General features: G+C 39.8%; 1 protein-coding gene across 5 annotated transcripts in view; it reads left to right on the top strand.

Annotated features, from left to right (window-relative positions):
• TBC1D1 (TBC1 domain family member 1) overlaps positions 1-17,546 on the top strand; it is a 285,823-nt gene that overhangs the window by 214,290 nt on the left and 53,987 nt on the right. For all 5 annotated transcript variants that reach the window (XM_049886361.1, XM_049886362.1, XM_049886364.1 and 2 more), the window contains one exon: positions 7,923-8,108. In XM_049886361.1, the coding sequence (XP_049742318.1) occupies positions 7,923-8,108 (186 nt within the window). The remainder of the gene's footprint in view (positions 1-7,922; positions 8,109-17,546) is intronic.

Below are 17,546 nucleotides of genomic sequence, written 5' to 3'. Positions count from 1 at the left end.
ATATTTTAACTAGCCCCTTTTGTAAATTACTAAACTGCTATGTAACTAGGCTACTCTTACTATGGACATAAGTATTTTTTATAAATTTGTTGTTAATCATAAACTATAAAATCAGTAATTGTTACTGCATAAAATAAATTTGGGTGAAGGAGTTCTATTTTTACTCCTTTCCAGGGTTTGGAGAAGGTCCCTGGGTGACACACACAGCTTGCACTTGTCTACTAACCTAAAAGTTGGCAGTTCAAACCTACCTACCTAGTGGTGCCGCAGAAGAAAGGCCTGGCAATCTGCTTTTGTAAAGATTACAGCCAGTCAAAACAATATGTGTATTAATTATTTAATGAGAAACTAATTCGCTCAGTAAACCTTCATCTAAAGCACAGTTTTAAAAAAAGATTATACCAAGAAAACCCTAAGGAGCAGTTCTACTATGTGACACATGGGGTCACCATGAGTTGGAATTGACTCGACGGCAACAGGTTTGAGGGTTTAGGAGAGAAACAGGTGATGAGTTTTTTACTCTGAATCAGTGGTCCTCAACTGGGGGTGATTCCTCCTCCCTGCACCCACCCATGAGACATTTAGCAATGGAGTCGTTTTTGACTGTCATGGCTAGGGCGGGCAGGTGCTACTGTGTCCGGTGGGTAGAGGTCAGAGATGTTGCTGAACATCCTTCAGTGCACAGGGAAGCCCCCCACAATGAAGAATTATTCTACCCAAAATGTCAGTCTTGCTGAGGTTGAGAAACCCCTGCTGTAGACTCTTAGGCTTTCTTGCTGACCTTAACACAGGACATTTTTCAGTATTTTATTTAAATCAAATAATGATTTAAATAAAATTTATCTTTAATAATTTTTTAAATTACAAAAATGTTAATAGCACCTCCAGAACCTGTTGATCTCTTCTCTTATTCACCAATTATTTATCAAGCGCCTTCTGGGTGCCAGGAAACGTGCTCAGTGCTGGGCGGACCCTGGTTGACAGCGTGGCAAGGTTCTTACCTTCTTAGAGCTTACAGTTGAGTGGCTAAGATGTTGATATATTTCCTGCCAAGTATTTTTTCTTTGCCTCTTTGTGAATATATAATAGCAGACAATAAAAGCTAATATTTATTGTACTCTTACTGTGTGAAAGGCCCTGGTCTAGGTTTTTTTAAATCGTACATATTATATATTAACTCAATGTTTTTAACACCACTGTGAGGGTGGTACTGTTCTTTCCACATGACAGATTGGGAAACTGAGGCATAGAGAGATTAAGCAACTTTTGCTCACAAAATCAATACATGATAGAATCTTGATTGTAGCCCAGGCAGCCTGGCTCCAGAGTTGGTGCCCTATTACTCACTAGAATATACTGCCTTTTATAGTATTTATAAAATTGATCTCGTATAGACCGTTTTGATTCATGATTTTTTATTTAACATTGTATGTGAGTATTCTCCTTAAATAAACTGCCCAGTTATTTCTTACTTCCTCCCAAAAGAAACATCATTTTAATGTATTCATTTGTTTAGTAGGTTCATAATGAAATAAGTGTACATAAGACATAATGGTGATAAGCATTTAAATGCTTACAGAGATCTTAAAACAGTCTTATATAATTGCTTATGAAAAGTTTTAATTCAGTAATCTTAGGCATTAAGGCAGACAGGTTACTTTAGGAAATTAAGCATTTTGTAGCTTGTGTTTGATTTTGGAGCAGGAATTCAAACTCAACTTTAGATAGTGAGCAGTCAGTGCTGATGAGTGTTATGCAAATTTATCATAACACGAAACTGAATTGGAGCTATCAGCTGAAGAGATCATTGAGCCTGGTTAGAAACCGTTCTTTATAAAAACTGCGTCGTATTAGGGGTGGTTGTGAGGCTCAAGTTGCCAGTGAAGTGTTTTTCACAGCATATGTTAAGATCAGGATTTTATTCACCAAGGTTCCCTTTAGACACACGTTCTCAAGGATGTGCGTATCATATGAGGTCCATTATTCTGGGAACCTCTGCCACTCTGCAGAGCTCGTTCCAAGGTGAGCAGGTGGAGTGTTGTTCCCTTTGTACATCTGGAAAAGATTTGTGAATTATAGCAATGCCGTATACTGGTAACAGACTTTCTGCAGTTGAAAAAGGTACATATGCATGAAATATAAAGAGATTTAAACTAATAAGAATTTTAAATATTGACAAAATAGGAAGCATTTGAATTGCAGTGGTATCCAGATAGTGAATGACCTTCCAAGTCAGGCAGACATAGGTTGGAATCCCAACTCACCGACTTATTCACTCTGTGACCCTGGGCAAGTTACCTGGCCTCTCTGAGCCCGTTTCCTCAGCAGACAGCTGATCCCTGCTATCTGGGATTGTCATCAGGGTTAAATGAGTCTGTCTATATAAGACACCCCCCACGTGTCTGTCAGTTTGTCATACTGTGGGGGCTTGTGTGTTGCTGTGGTGCTGGAAGCTATGCCACCAGTATTCAGATACCAGCAGGGTCACCCATGGAGGACAGGTTTCAGCTGAGCTTCCAGACTAAGACAGACTAGGAAAAAGAACCCTGCAGTCTACTTCTGAAAAGCATTAGCCAGTGAAAACCTTATGAATAGCAGCGGAACGTTGTCTGATATAGTGCTGGAAGATGAGCACCCCAGATTGGAAGGCACTCAAAAGATGACTGGGGAAGAGCTGCCTCCTCAAAGTAGAGTCAACCTTAATGACGTGGATGGAGTAAAGCTTTTGGGACCTTCATTTGTTGATGTGGCATGACTCAGAATGAGAAGAAACAGCTGCAAACATCCATTAATAATCGGAACCTGGAATGTACGAAGTATGAATCTAGGAAAATTAGAAATCATCAAAAATGAAATGGAACACATAAACATTGATATCCTAGGCGTTAGTGAGCTGAAATGGACTGGTATTGGCCATTTTGAATTGGACAATCATATAGTCTACTATGCTGGGAATGACAACTCAAAGAGGAATGGTCTTGCATTCATCGTCAAAAAGAACATTTCAAGATCTATCCTGAAGTACAACGCTGTCAGTGATAGGATAATATCCATACGCCTACAAGGAAGACCAGTTAATACGACTATTATTCAAATTTACGCACCAACCCCTATGGCCAAAGATGAAGAAATAGAAGATTTTTATCAGCTGTTGCAGTCTGAAATCGATTGAACATGGAATCAAGATGCATTGATAATTACTGGTGATTGGAATGTGAAAGTTGGAAACAAAGAAGAAAGATCAGTAGCTGGAAAATATGGCCTTGGTGATAGAAACGATGCCGGGGACCGAATGATAGAATTTTGCAAGACCAACGACTTCTTCATTGCAAATACCTTCTTTCACCAACATAAACGGAGACTGTACACACGGACCTCGCCAGATGGAACACACAGAAATCAAATTGACTACATCTGTGGAAAGAGACAATGGAAAAGCTCAATATCATCACTCAGAACAAGGCCAGGGGCCGACTGTGGAACAGACCATCAATTGCTCATATGCAAGTTCAAGCTGAAACTGAAGAAAATCAGAGCAAGTCCACGAGAGCCAAAATATGACCTTGAGTATATCTCACCTGAATTTAGAGACCATCTGAAGAATAGATTTGACGCATTGAATACTAGTGACCGAAGACCAGAGGAGTTGTGGAATGACATCAAGGACATCATCCATGAAGAAAGCAAGAGGTCACTGAAAAGACAGGAAAGAAAGAAAAGACCAAGATGGATATCAGAGGAGACTCTGAAACTTGCTCTTGAGCATTGAGCAGCTAAAGCAAAAGGAAGAATTGATGAAGTAAAAGAACTGAAGATTTCAAAGGGCCTCTCAAGAAGACAAAGTATTATAATGTCATGTGCAAAGAGCTGGAGATGGAAAACCAAAAGGGAAGAACATGCTCGGCGTTTCTCAAGCTGAAAGAACTGAAAAAAAAATTCAAGCCTGGAGTTGCAATAGTGAAGGATTCCATGGGGAAAATATTAAACGACGCAGGAAGCATCAAAAGAAGATGGAAGGAGTACACAGAGTCACTATACCAAAAAGAATTAGTCGATATTCAACCATTTCAAGAGGTGGCATATGATCAGGAACCGATGGTACTGAAGGAAGAAGCCCAAGCTGCTCTGAAGGCATTGGCAAAAAACAAGGCTCCGGGAATTGATGGAATATCAGTTGAGATGTTTCAACAAACAGATGCAGCGCTGGAGGTGCTCACTTGTCTATGCCAAGAAATATGGAAGACAGCTTCTTGGCCAACTGACTGGAAGAGATCCATATTTATGCCTATTCCCAAGAAAGGTGATCCAACCGAATGTGGAAATTATAGAACAATATCATTAATATCACATGCAAGCAAAATTTTGCTGAAGATCATTGAAAAATGGCTGTAGCAGTGTATCGACAGGGAACTGCCAGAAATTCAGGCTGGATTCAGAAGAGGACGTGCTGATGTCAGATGGATCCTGGCTGAAAGCAGAGAATACCAGAAGGATGTTAACCTGTGTTTTATTGACTATGCAAAGGCATTCGACTGTGTGGATCATAACAAACTATGGATAACACTGCAAAGAATGGGAATTCCAGAACACTTAATTGTGCTCATGAGGAACCTTTACATAGATCAAGAGGCAGTTGTTTGTACAGAACAAGGGGATACTGTTTGGTTTAAAGTCAGGAAAGGTATGCATCAGGGTTGTATTCTTTCACCATACCTATTTAATCTGTATGCTGAGCAAATAATCCAAGAAGCTGGACTATATGAAGAAGAACGGGGCATCAGGATTGGAGGAAGACTCATTAACAACCTGCGTTATGCAGATAACACAACCTTGCTTGCTGAAAGTGAAGAGGACTTGAAGCACTTACTAATGAAGATCAAAGACCACAGCCTTCAGTATGGATTACACCTCAACATAAAACAAAAATCCTCACACCTGAACCAATGAACAACATCACGATAAATGGAGAAAAGATTGAAGTTGTCAAGGATTTCATTTTACTTGGATCCACAATCAACATCCATGGAAGGAGCAGTCAAGAAATCAGAAGACGCATTGCATTGGGCAAACCTGCTGCAAAGGACCTCTTTAAAGTGTTGAAGAGCAAAGATGTCACCCTGAAGACTAAGGTGTGCCTGACCCAAGCCATGGTATTTTCAATCACATCATATGTATGTGAAAGCTGGACAATGAATAAGGAAGACCGAAGAAGAGTTGACGCCTTTGAATTGTGGTGCTGGCAAAGAATATTGACTATACCATGGACTGCCAAAAGAACGAACAAATCTGTCTTGGACGAAGTGCGGCCAAAATGCTCCTTAGAGGCAAGGATGGTGAGACTGCGTCTTACATACTTTGAACATGTTGTCAGAAGGGATCAGTCCCTGGAGTAGAACATCATGCTTGGCAGAGTACAGGGTCAACGGAAAAGAGGAAGACCCTCAACAAGGTGGATTGACACAGTGGCTGCAACAGTGAGCTCAAGCATAACAACGATTTTAAGGATGGTGCAGGATCGGGCAGTGTTTCGTTCTGTTGTGCATAGGGTTGCTGTGAGCCGGAACCGACTCGATGGCACCTAACAACAACAACATATAAGACGCCTGGCATAGTGCCCAGCACTGGGTAGAGAGTATGTTAACGGCAGGGCTTCGAAACAAGTTTGTTCTGGTTCAGACTCCTACTGACAATTTGCTTTTCTAACAAGTTCCCAGGAAGTTATACATAAGGAACATCTGGGTATTTTGTTCAAATGTAGGTTCTGATTCAGTGTATCTGGGGTGGAAATGCAAATTCTCAAGCAGAAAGCATGTTGTTTTTAGGTGTCATTGAGTCGGTTCTGACTCAGTAGAGTCCCTGTGGACCACAGAATGAAGCACGGCCCGATCCTGTGCCATCCTCACAGTCGTTGTTACGCTTAAGTGCGTTATTGCAGCCACTGTGTCAATCCATCTCATTGAGGGTCTTCCTCTTTTTTGCTGACCCTCTTCTTTACCAAGCATGATGTCCTTCTCCAGGGACTGATCCCTCCTGACAACATGTTCAAAGTGTGTGAGACGTAGTCTCGCCATCTTTGCTTATAAGGGGCATTCTGGTTGTACTTCTCCTAAGACAGATTTGTTCATTATTTTGGTGGTCCTTGGTATATTCGATATTCTCCTCCAACACTAGAATTTAAAGGCGTCGCCTCCTCCAACACTACAATTCAAAGGCGTCGATTCTTCTTCAGTCTTCTTTATTCATCTCCCAGCTTTCACATGCGTAGGAGGTGATTGAAAACACCATGGCTCGGGTTAGGTGCACCTTAGTCCTCAAAGTGACATCTTTGCTTTTCAACACTTTAAAAGAGGTCTTTTGCAGCAGATTTGCCCAATGCAACGTGTCTTTTGATTTCTTGACTGCTGTTTCCATGGATGTTGATTATGGATCCAAGTAAAATGACACCCTTGCCAACCTCAATCTTTTCTCTGTTTATCATGATGTTGCTCATTGGTCCAGTTGTGAGGATTTTTGTTTTCTTTATGTTGAGGTGCAGTCCATACTGAAGGCTGTGGTCTTTGATCTTCATCAGTAAGTGCTTCAAGCCCTCTTCACTTTCAGCAGAACATGTTAGAAATGCAAATTCTCAGCAGGACGTCAAACTGGAATGAACCAGTTTGGAGCCCTGATTAATGGTCACCGTTACTACTGGCTATCGAATATGTTTCCATCATCTTTCAAAATACCTAGGCGTATAACTCAGTAGTCGAGTTCTCGCCTTTGTCGCAGGAGTCCCAGGATTGATTCCTGGCCAGTGCACCTCATGTGCAGCCAACACTTGTCTGTCAGTGAAGGTTTGCGTGTTGCTGTGATACCAACAGGTATCAGCAAAGGTTTCAGACCAAGGCAAACTAGGAAAGAAGACCTGGTGATCTACTTCCAAAATCAGTCAATGAAAACCTTTGAATCACAACGGTCCAGTCCATAACCAATCACGGGAATGGAACAGGACCGGGCAGCATTTATGTGTGGAGTTGCCCTGAGTTGGGGCCTGACTGAACAGCAGCTAACAACAGCAACAAGCACATGAAAGCCAGACCACTTGGGTTCTAATCTAGGCTCTACTGCTTTCTAGCTATGTAACATGAGGCAAGTTACTTAAGCTCCCTTTGTGTCAGTTTGTTTTTATTTAAATTGTGAATAGTTACAGTACCCACGCCATAGGATGGTTGTGAATGTTAACTAAATTATTAAACACAAAGCCCTTAAAACAGTCTAGTACTAGCCGTTGCCATCCAGTCGATTCCGAGTCATAGCTACCCTGTAGGACAGAGTAGAACTGCCCCATAGGGTTTCCAAGGAGCAGGCTGGTGGATTCAAATTGCCAACCTTTTGGTTAGCAGCCAAATGCTTATATATATGAATGTTTGCTACTGTTATTGTTAGGTGCCGTTGAGTCGATCTCGACTCATAGTGACCACTCTGTACAACAGAACGAAACACTGCCTGGTCCTGCGCCATCCTCACAGTCGTCGCTGTTTGAGCCCATCGTTACAGCTGCTGTGTCAATCCATCTTGTTCTTCCCCTTTTTCACTTACTCTCTACTTTACCAAGCATGATGTCCTTCTGCAGTGACTGGTCCCTCCTGATAACATGTCCACAATTTGATTTTAAACTCAGACAAAGATAAAAGCATTATATCTTAAAAGCTAGATATCTTTGAATATTTTCTCAGATGCTGTTCACTGTAACTTGTGCTTACTATCTGATATAAGTTTCATGTTTGTGGCTCAAACATAATTTATTCCTATATTAAAAAACATTTTTAAAGTTGGTGGTACCATTTTATCTAAATGAGCAGAGTTTGCTGATTTGGCACCATGTTTGAGTATTAATTTTCATTGAAAAATGACCTTTCTGAAATATTCTTTTCCCTCTCCAGATTACCCAGACCTGGGCGAACTCCCGCCACGGTCTCCTTTAGAACCAGTTTGTGAAGATGGGTCCTCTGGCCTGGTACCAGAGGAAAAGAAAAGGACATCTCGTGAGCTTCGAGAGCTATGGCAAAAGGCTATTCTACAGCAGATACTGCTCCTCAGAATGGAGAAGGAGAATCAGAAGCTACAAGGTTGGTTTGCTGTTTTTGATATTGAACAGGCCTGATGATCTTAATCAAATCAGATATAAGCATGATATCTTAAAGGGCAATGTGGTCTAATACATCATGCACACGTGTATACATATATGTTTCACTTTTTCCTGTAGATCTGCTTACTTTTTCAAAAGTAGATCAAATATTTTCTGAAGATTTAATGATAATCAGACACCTATATTGATTATTTTCATATGGTCATTATTGGCATAGTATCTGGAAGTTCAAGATGCAACCTTCAAGTTTAAACTCTAACATTCTGAAAACTGTCATCTCTTTCTTTCTTCCTACTTTGTCCTCAGCCGTAGTGTATACCTGACTGTTAGGTGTGAACCAATCCTGCCTAAATCGTTAAAGTTTATATGCCTTGCTCTGTGTGCATTTTTAGCGAGTTGCTAACCTGGAAAAAGGGGGCTAAACTTGAGCATTAGCTGAGCTCTACCTGTTCTGATACTGAGAGTATCAAAACAAGACATGAATTTTGAAAGTTTGTTTCCATACTGTCACTTGAACTAATAAATAAATAACTTTTTTCAAAGTAACTAAGAAACGAAGCTTATGTACCTGTCCTGGTACAATGGGGAAGCACACTGTCTTTGGAGTGCAGAAAGCTGCCTGGATATAAAACAAATGAGAATTTTTGTTTGGGAGGTTTGAACTTAACTCTTTGAAAGGGAAAGCCATACAGATAGTTCACTCATGATGCCATTGCCTGGATCATTTTGGAATTAGACAGCATTTAATTGTACCTCCTCCGTGGTTATAAATGTTCATCTTTTGATAATGATCTTGATGTTTGTCATTAATAAAAATGAAATAATGAATTGAAAATAAAATAATAAACTTCATTAAGACACCAGATTTGATGAATGATTCATAGTCAAAATGAGTCTTTCATTTTTTGACCAGTAACAAGAAGTGAAGCATAAAGTAATAAGACCCTTCTGCTATGAAAGTAGTCCAACAGTTGGAATGGGCTTTTTATAACTGTGAGGATGCTCCACAAGGTCCTGTCACAGGGGGAGGAGTTTTATTCCAACTCTTTTTCTACCATCTTCTTGTGTGTGCCGAAAAGTAAGTCTAAAATCAGAGTCTAAGAGGAGTTTGATAGCAATGGCATCAGTGAGCATGTCATCGGCTAAGTGACAGTTTTGGAGCACAGCACTTATATTCACGTACGGGTTGGGATTTTTGTTGAAAAGTAAAAAGGCATTTACATTCATCATGTAGGTCATAAACCGTAATGCTTACCCTAGCCAATCTTCTTGCAAATGACAGCCATGTAAAATCAGGGTGTAGCTGTAAAATTAGAATGACTCTGACCAGGTTCTAGGAATGTTGGAAGGAATTGTGACTGTAACTGATTAGGTGATACCAGTATGCTACAAAGCAAAGCACACACTGCAGTGTAAATGATGACCGGACAGATTAGAGTGAACGGGTACATTTCCTAAGGTTACCTGGAACAACGGGCCAGGTGTTGCAGTAAATTTGCTGGCCCATGCCAGCATCTTTCATTCTTCATTCATCTGGCTTGTTGGCAGTATTAAATCTGTGTGGTCTTTTATTTTACTTTTTGAATTCATTTCTCTTTGTAGTTTCATAAAGGTCACTGTATGTTTATCTCTGTGGTGGAAGGAGAATAAACTTGCTGAATATATGAAGCATCTGCCCATTGTATTAGGGTGTGAAGTACTTGTATAACTTGAGAAAAATAACCAGCAATAAGAGCCTAATCATGATTTGCCTAAAAATATGTAGGTAGTTTTGTTTGTCAGGGTGGGCATGGAACTTTCTCATTAAATACAGAAGCAAGATTTGATAAGAACTAACTGGGAAGTTTTCTGTGTACTAGAAAGACAGTCATTCTATTGCATTTTTTCCAATTGCTTCTTAAAGGAAGGTTAAATTGCAACTGGGAGTGGCTCCTGAAATTTATCAAGGCTTTAAGCTGCCTTGCATGCTTTTTGGGAAAGAAATGGAAGGAACGTGAATGGAGAGGGTCTTCCTATGGTTAAGCCTATTTCCTGGCTTTCAAATATATGGAACACCTCTTTATTATTCTGGAAGCGTTGCATCCTGGAAAGACTCAAGCCACGTCATCTCAGTCTACCCCAATCCACTGTAGACAGTTGGAAGCAGAAGTCGTGATTTCCCCAAACAGCTCATTTTCAGTGGCACGTCATTGCCTGAACTGATTCATGTAACTTAGCGTTTCATGCTTAACTAAAATTCAAAACCAAACACAAACCCATTGCTGTCAAGTTGATTCCGACTCATAGCAACCCTATAGGACGGAGTAGAACTGACCCCCATAGGGTTTCCAAGCAGCGCCTGATGGATTCGAGCTGCTGACCTTTTTGTTAGCAGCTGAGCTCTTAACCACTGCACCACCAGGGCTCTTAACTAGATTAAAAGATTACAAATATCACATCTGTACAGTGATGTAATAGCACATTAAATTTTGAATTGTAATTGCAGGCATTTTAATTTTTAAAGGTTTATTTCTAATTAAATTATGTTTATTATAAAAACAAATACTGAGTAGCTTTTCTAAAGCCTCTACAAGTTTGGGATCACTGCTTGCTGCGCTTACCAGACTCTTAGCCTTTCTAAGCTTTCAAGAAATGGTGGCAGTTGGTGAGAGAGTTTTGTCTGTGAAAGCAGTTGCTAATGGAGTAGAATTAGGGATGGGGCAGTGGCAGCCCACCCTGCACAGTGGGCATAAATCAGACCTGAGCCTTAGTCACAAAATCCAAGTTAGTTTATACATCCATGTTAAATGGTAGTACTCGTTGCCGTTGAGTCAGTTCTGACTCATAGCCACCCTATAGGACAGAGTAGAACTGCCCCATATAAACTTATACGGATTTCCAAGGCTTTACAGAAGCAGACTACCACACCTTTCTCCCACGGGGTAGCTGTGGGTTCGAACCACTGGCCTTTGGCTAGCAACTGAGCGCTGACCTATGCTGCCACACAGGAGAAAGACGTGGAAGTCTGCTTCCATAGAGATTACAGCCTTGGAAACTCTATGGGGCAGTTCTACTCTGTCCTATAGGGTTGCTATGAATCAGAATCGACTCAGTGGCAGTGGGTTAAATGGTAATAAACTAAAACCAAACCCACTGTCGTTGAGTTGATTACTACTCATCGTGACCCTATAGGGCAGAGTAGAACTGCCCCACAGAGTTTCCTAAGGAGTGCCTGGTGGATTTGAACTACCTACCTTTTGGTTAGCAGCTGTAGCACTAACCACTATACCACCAGGATTTCCTAAATGGTAATAGATGTTTTGAAAAATGACACTTTTGCAAAGTTACATTTGACCTTGTTTAGTCCTGGCTTTCCCTAACCCCATAAACAACAGGGGTTTGTGGACTGTTACTATTTTAAACAATGTGGTCCTGTGTCCAAACTTCTTGCCTTGGAGCCTTGACACTTGCTGCAGGGACGTGCCACCTGTGTTGGGTGATAAGACATTTTTGAAGGTCACAGATTTTCGACAGCAGCAATGTTATCAGGATACCGAAACAGCAGGGTGCTGCTTGGACCAACGGCGAAATATGCGGATTCAGCTTTTTTTTTTTTTAATTAACTTTTATTAAGCTTCAAGTGAACATTTACAAATCCAATCAGTCTGTCACATGTAAGTTTACATACATCTTACTCCCTTCTCCCACTTGCTCTCCCCCTATTGAGTCAGCCCTTTCAGTCTCTCGTTTCGTGCCAATTTTGCCATCTTCCCTCTCTCTCTGTCTTCCCATCCCCCCTCCAGTCAAGAGTTGCCAACACACTCTCAAGTATCCACCTGATTTAATTAGCTCACTCTTCATCAGCATCTCTCTCCCCCCCACTGACCAGTCCCTTTCATGTCTGATGAGTTGTCTTCGGGGATGGTTCCTGTCCTGTGCCAACAGAAGGTCTGGGGAGCATTGCCGCCGGGATTCCTCTAGTCGCAGTCAGACCATTAAGTATGGTCTTTTTATGAGAATTTGGGGTCTGCATCCCACTGATCTCCTGCTCCCTCAGGAGCTCTCTGTTGTGCTCCCTGACAGGGCAGTCATCGATTGTGGCCGGGCACCAACTAGTTCTTCTGGTCTCAGGATGATGTAGGTCTCTGGTTCATGTGGCCCTTTCTGTCTCTTGGGCTCTTAGTTGTCGTGTGACCTTGGTGTTCTTCATTTTCCTTTGCTCCAGGTGGGTTGAGACCAATTGATGCATCTTAGATGGCCGCTTGTTAGCATTTAAGACCCCAGACGCCACATTTCAAAGTGGGATGCAGAATGTTTTCATAATAGAATTATTTTGCCAATTGACTTAGAAGTCCCCTCAAACCACGTTCCCCAGACCCCCGCCCCTGCTCCACTGACCTTTGAAGCATTCATTTTATCCCTGAAACCTCTTTGCTTTTAGTCCAGTCCAATTGGGCTGACCTTCCTTGTATTGAGTGTTGTCTTTCCCTTCACCCAAAGCAGTTCTTATCTACTGATTGATCAATAAAAAACCCTCTCCCTCCCTCCCTCCCTCCCCCCTTCGTAACCACAAAAGTATGTGTTCTTCTCAGTTTTTTCTATTTCTCAAGATCTTATAATAGTGATCTTATACAATATTTGTCCTTTTGCCTCTGACTCATTTCACTCAGCATAATGCCTTCCAGATTCCTCCATGTTATGAAATGTTTCAGAGATTCGTCACTGTTCTTTATCGATGCGTAGTATTCCATTGTGTGAATATACCACAATTTATTTACCCATTCATCCGTTGACGGACACCTTGGTTGCTTCCAGCTTTTTGCTATTGTAAACAGAGCTGCAATAAACATGGGTGTGCATATATCTGTTTGTGTGAAGGCTCTTGTATCTCTAGGGTATATTCCGAGGAGTGGGATTTCTGGGTTGTATGGTAGTTCTATTTCTAACTGTTTAAGATAACGCCAGATGGATTTCCAAAGTGGTTGTACCATTTTACATTCCCACCAGCAGTGTATGAGAGTTCCAATCTCTCCGCAGCCTCTCCAACGTTTATTATTTTGTGTTTTTTGGATTAATGCCAGTCTAGTTGGTGTGAGATGGAATCTCATCGTAGTTTTAATTTGCATTTCTCTAATGGCTAATGATCGGGAGCATTTTCTCCTGTATCTGTTGGCTGCCTGAATATCTTCTTTAGTGAAATGTGTGTTCATATCCTTTGCCCACTTTTTGATTGGGTTGTTTGTCTTTTTGTGGTTGAGTTTTGACAGGATCATGTAGATTGTAGAGATCAGGTGCTGGTCAGAGATGTCATAGCTGAAAATTCTTTCCCAGTCTGTAGGTGGTCTTTTTACTCTTTTGGTGAAGTCTTTAGATGAGCGTAGGTGTTTGATTTTTAGGAGCTCCCAGTTATCTGGTTTCTCTTCATCATTTTTGGTAATGTTTTGTATTCTGTTTATGCCCTGTATTAGGGCTCCTAGGGTTGTCCCTATTTTTTCTTCCATGATCTTTATTGTTTTAGTCTTTATGTTTAGGTCTTTGATCCACTTGGAGTTAGTTTTTGTGCATAGTGTGAGGTATGGGTCCTGTTTCATTTTTTTGCAAATGGATATCCAGTTATGCCAGCACCATTTGTTGAAAAGGCTATCTTTTCCCCAATTAACTGACACTGGTCCTTTGTCAAATATCAGCTGCTCATTCATGGATGGATTTATATCTGGGTTCTCAATTCTGTTCCATTGGTCTATGTGCCTGTTGTTGTACCAGTACCAGGCTGTTTTGACTACTGTGGCTGTATAATAGGTTCTGAAATCAGGTAGAGTGAGGCCTCCCACTTTCTTCTTCTTTTTCAGTAATGCTTTGCCTATCCGGGGGTTCTTTCCCTTCCATATGAAATTGGTGATTTGTTTCTCTATCCCCTTAAAATATGACATTGGAATTTGTATCGGAAGTGCGTTATATGTATAGATGGCTTTTGGTAGAATAGACATTTTTACTATGTTAAGTCTTCCTATCCATGAGCAGGGTATGTTTTTCCACTTAAGTATGTCCTTTTGAATTTCTTGTGGTAGAGCTTTGTAGTTTTCTTTGTATAGGTCTTTTACATCCTTGGTAAGATTTATTCCTAAGTATTTTATCTTCTTGGGGGCTACTGTGAAAGGTATTGATTTGGTTATTTCCTCTTTGGTGTTCTTTTTGTTGATGTAGAGGAATCCAATTGATTTTTGTATGTTTATTTTATAACCTGAGACTCTGCCAAACTCTTCTATTAGTTTCAGTAGTTTTCTGGAGGATTCCTTAGGGTTTTCTGTGTACACGATCATGTCATCTGCAAATAGTGATAGCTTTATTTCCTCCTTGCCAATCCGGATACCCTTTATTTCTTTGTCTAGCCTAATTGCCCTGGCTAGGACTTCAAGTACGATGTTGAATAAGAGCGGTGATAAAGGGCATCCTTGTCTGGTTCCCGTTCTCAAGGGAAATGCTTTCAGGTTCTCTCCATTTAGAGTGATATTGGCTGTTGGCTTTGCATAGATGCCCTTTATTATGTTGAGGAATTTTCCTTCAATTCCTATTTTGGTAAGAGTTTTTATCATAAATGGGTGTTGAACTTTGTCAAATGCCTTTTCTGCATCAATTAATAAGATCATGTGGTTTTTATCTTTTGTTTTATTTATGTGATGGATTACATTAATGGTTTTTCTGATATTAAACCAGCCTTGCATACCTGGTATAAATCCCACTTGATCAGGGTGAATTATTTTTTTTGATGTGTTGTTGAATTCTATTGGCTAGAATTTTGTTGAGGATTTTTGCATCTATGTTCATGAGGGATATAGGTCTATAATTTTCTTTTTTTGTAATTTCTTTACCTGGTTTTGGTATCAGGGAGATGGTAGCTTCATAGAATGAGTTGGGTAGTATTCCGTCTTTTTCTATGCTTTGAAATACCTTCAGTAGTAGTGGTGTTAAGTCTTCTCTGAAGGTTTGGTAGAACTCTGCAGTGAAGCCGTCCGGGCCAGGACTTTTTTTTTTGTTGGGAGTTTTTTGATTACCGTTTCAATCTCTTTTTTTATTATGGGTCTATTTAGTTGTTCTACTTCTGAATGTGTTAGTTTAGGTAGGTAGTGTTTTTCCAAGAATTTATCCATTTCTTCTAGGTTTTCAAATTTGTTAGAGTACAATTTTTCATAGTAATCTGAAATGATTCTTTTAATTTCATTTGGTTCTGTTGTGATGTGGTCCTTCTCGTTTCTTATTCGGGTTATTTGTTTCCTTTCCTGTATTTCTTTAGTCAGTCTAGCCAATGGTTTATCAATTTTGTTAATTTTTTCAAAGAACCAGCTTTTGGCTTTGTTAATTCTTTCAATTGTTTTTCTGTTCTCTAATTCATTTAGTTCAGCTCTAATTTTTATTATTTATTTTCTTCTGGTGCCTGATGGGTTCTTTTGTTGCTCACTTTCTATTTGTTCAGGTTGTCGGGACAGTTCTCTGATTTTGGCTCTTTCTTCTTTTTGTATGTGTGCATTTATCAATATAAATTGGCCTCTGAGCACTGCTTTTGCTGTGTCCCAGAGGTTTTGATAGGAAGTATTTTCATTCTCGTTGCAGTCTATGAATTTCCTTATTCCCTCCTTGATGTCTTCTATAACCCAGTCTTTTTTTCAGTAGGGTATTGTTCATTTTCCAAGTATTTGATTTCTTTTCCCTAGTTTTTCTGTTATTGATCTCTAGTTTCATTGCCTTGTGGTCTGAGAAAATGCTTTGTAATATTTCGATGTTTTGGACTCTGCAAAGATTTGTTTTATGACCTAATATGTGGTCTATTCTAGAGAATGTTCCATGTGCACTAGAAAAAAAAGTATATTTTGCAGCAGTTGGGTGGAGAGTTCTGTATAAGTCAATGAGGTCAAGTTGGTTGATTGTTGTAAGTAGGTCTTCCGTGTCTCTATTGAGCTTCTTACTGGATGTCCTGTCCTTCTCCGAAAGTGGTGTGTTGAAGTCTCCTACTATAAATGTGGAGGTGTCTATCTCACTTTTCAATTCTGTTAAAATTTGATTTATGTATCTTGCAGCCCTGTCATTGGGTGCATAAATATTTAATATGGTTATGTCTTCCTGATCAATTTTCCCTTTTATCATTATATAGTGTCCTTCTTTATCCTTTGTGGTGGATTTAAGTCTAAAGTCTATTTTGTCAGAAATTAATATTGCTACTCCTCTTCTTTTTGTTTGCTTATTGTTTGCTTGATATATTTTTTTCCATCCTTTGAGTTTTAGTTTGTTTGTGTCTCTAAGTCTAAGGTGTGTCTCTTGTAGGCAGCATATAGATGGATCGTGTTTCTTTATCCAGTCTGTGACTCTCTGTCTCTTTATTGGTGCATTTAGTCCATTTACATTCAGTGTAATTATAGATAAATAAGTTTTTAGTGCTGTCATTTTGATGCCTTTTCATGTGTGTTGTTGGCCATTTCATTTTTCCACATACTTTTTTGTGCTGAGACGTTTTTCTTAGTAAATTGTGAGATCCTCATTTTCATAATGTTTAACTTTATGTTAGTTGAGCCGTTACGTTTTTCTTGGCTTTTTTCTTGAGTTATGGAGTTGATATTCCTTTTTGTGGTTACCTTATTATTTACCCCTATTTTTCTAAGTAAAAACCTAACTTGTATCGTTCTATATCGCCTTGTATCACTCTCCACCTGGCAGTTCAATGCCTCCTGTATTTAGTCCCTCTTTTTGATTATTGTGATCTTTTACCTATTGACTTCCATGATTCCCTGTTATGTGTATTGTTTTATTTATTTATTTATTTTTTAGAATTAATCTTAATTTGTTTGTTTTTGTGCTTTCCCTATTTGAGTTGATATCAGGACGTTCTGTTTTGTGACCTTGTATTGTGCTGGTACCTGATATTATTGGTCATCTGACCAAACAGTCTCCTTTAGCATTTCTTGTAGCCTTGGTTTGGTTTTTGCGAATTCTCTAAACTTGTGTTTATCTGTAAATATCTTAATTTCTCCTTCATATTTCAGAGAGAGTTTTGCTGGATATATGATCCTTGGTTGGCAGTTTTTCTCCTTCAGTGCTCTGTATACATCGTCCCATTCCCTTCTTGCCTGCATGGTTTCTGCTGAGTAGTCTGAACTTACTCTTATTGATTGTCCCTTGAAGGAAACCTTTCTTTTCTCCCTGGCTGCTTTTAAAATTTTCTGTTTATCTTTGGTTTTGGCAAGTTTGATGATAATATGTCTTGGTGTTTTTCTTTTTGGATCAATCTTAAATGGGGCTCGATGAGCATCTTGGGTAGATATCCTTTCGTCTTTCATGATGTCAGGGAAGTTTTGTGTCAGGAGTTCTTCAGCTATTTTCTCTGTGTTTTCTGTCCCCCCTCCCTGTTCTGGGACTCCAATCACTCGCAAGTTATCCTTCTTGATAGAGT

This window comes from Elephas maximus, chromosome 5 (genome assembly GCF_024166365.1).
Source record: "Elephas maximus indicus isolate mEleMax1 chromosome 5, mEleMax1 primary haplotype, whole genome shotgun sequence".
Taxonomy (NCBI): Eukaryota; Metazoa; Chordata; class Mammalia; order Proboscidea; family Elephantidae; genus Elephas; species Elephas maximus.
Note: the sequence above shows the minus strand (reverse complement) of the source record. Positions and strands in the feature narration are given on the sequence as shown.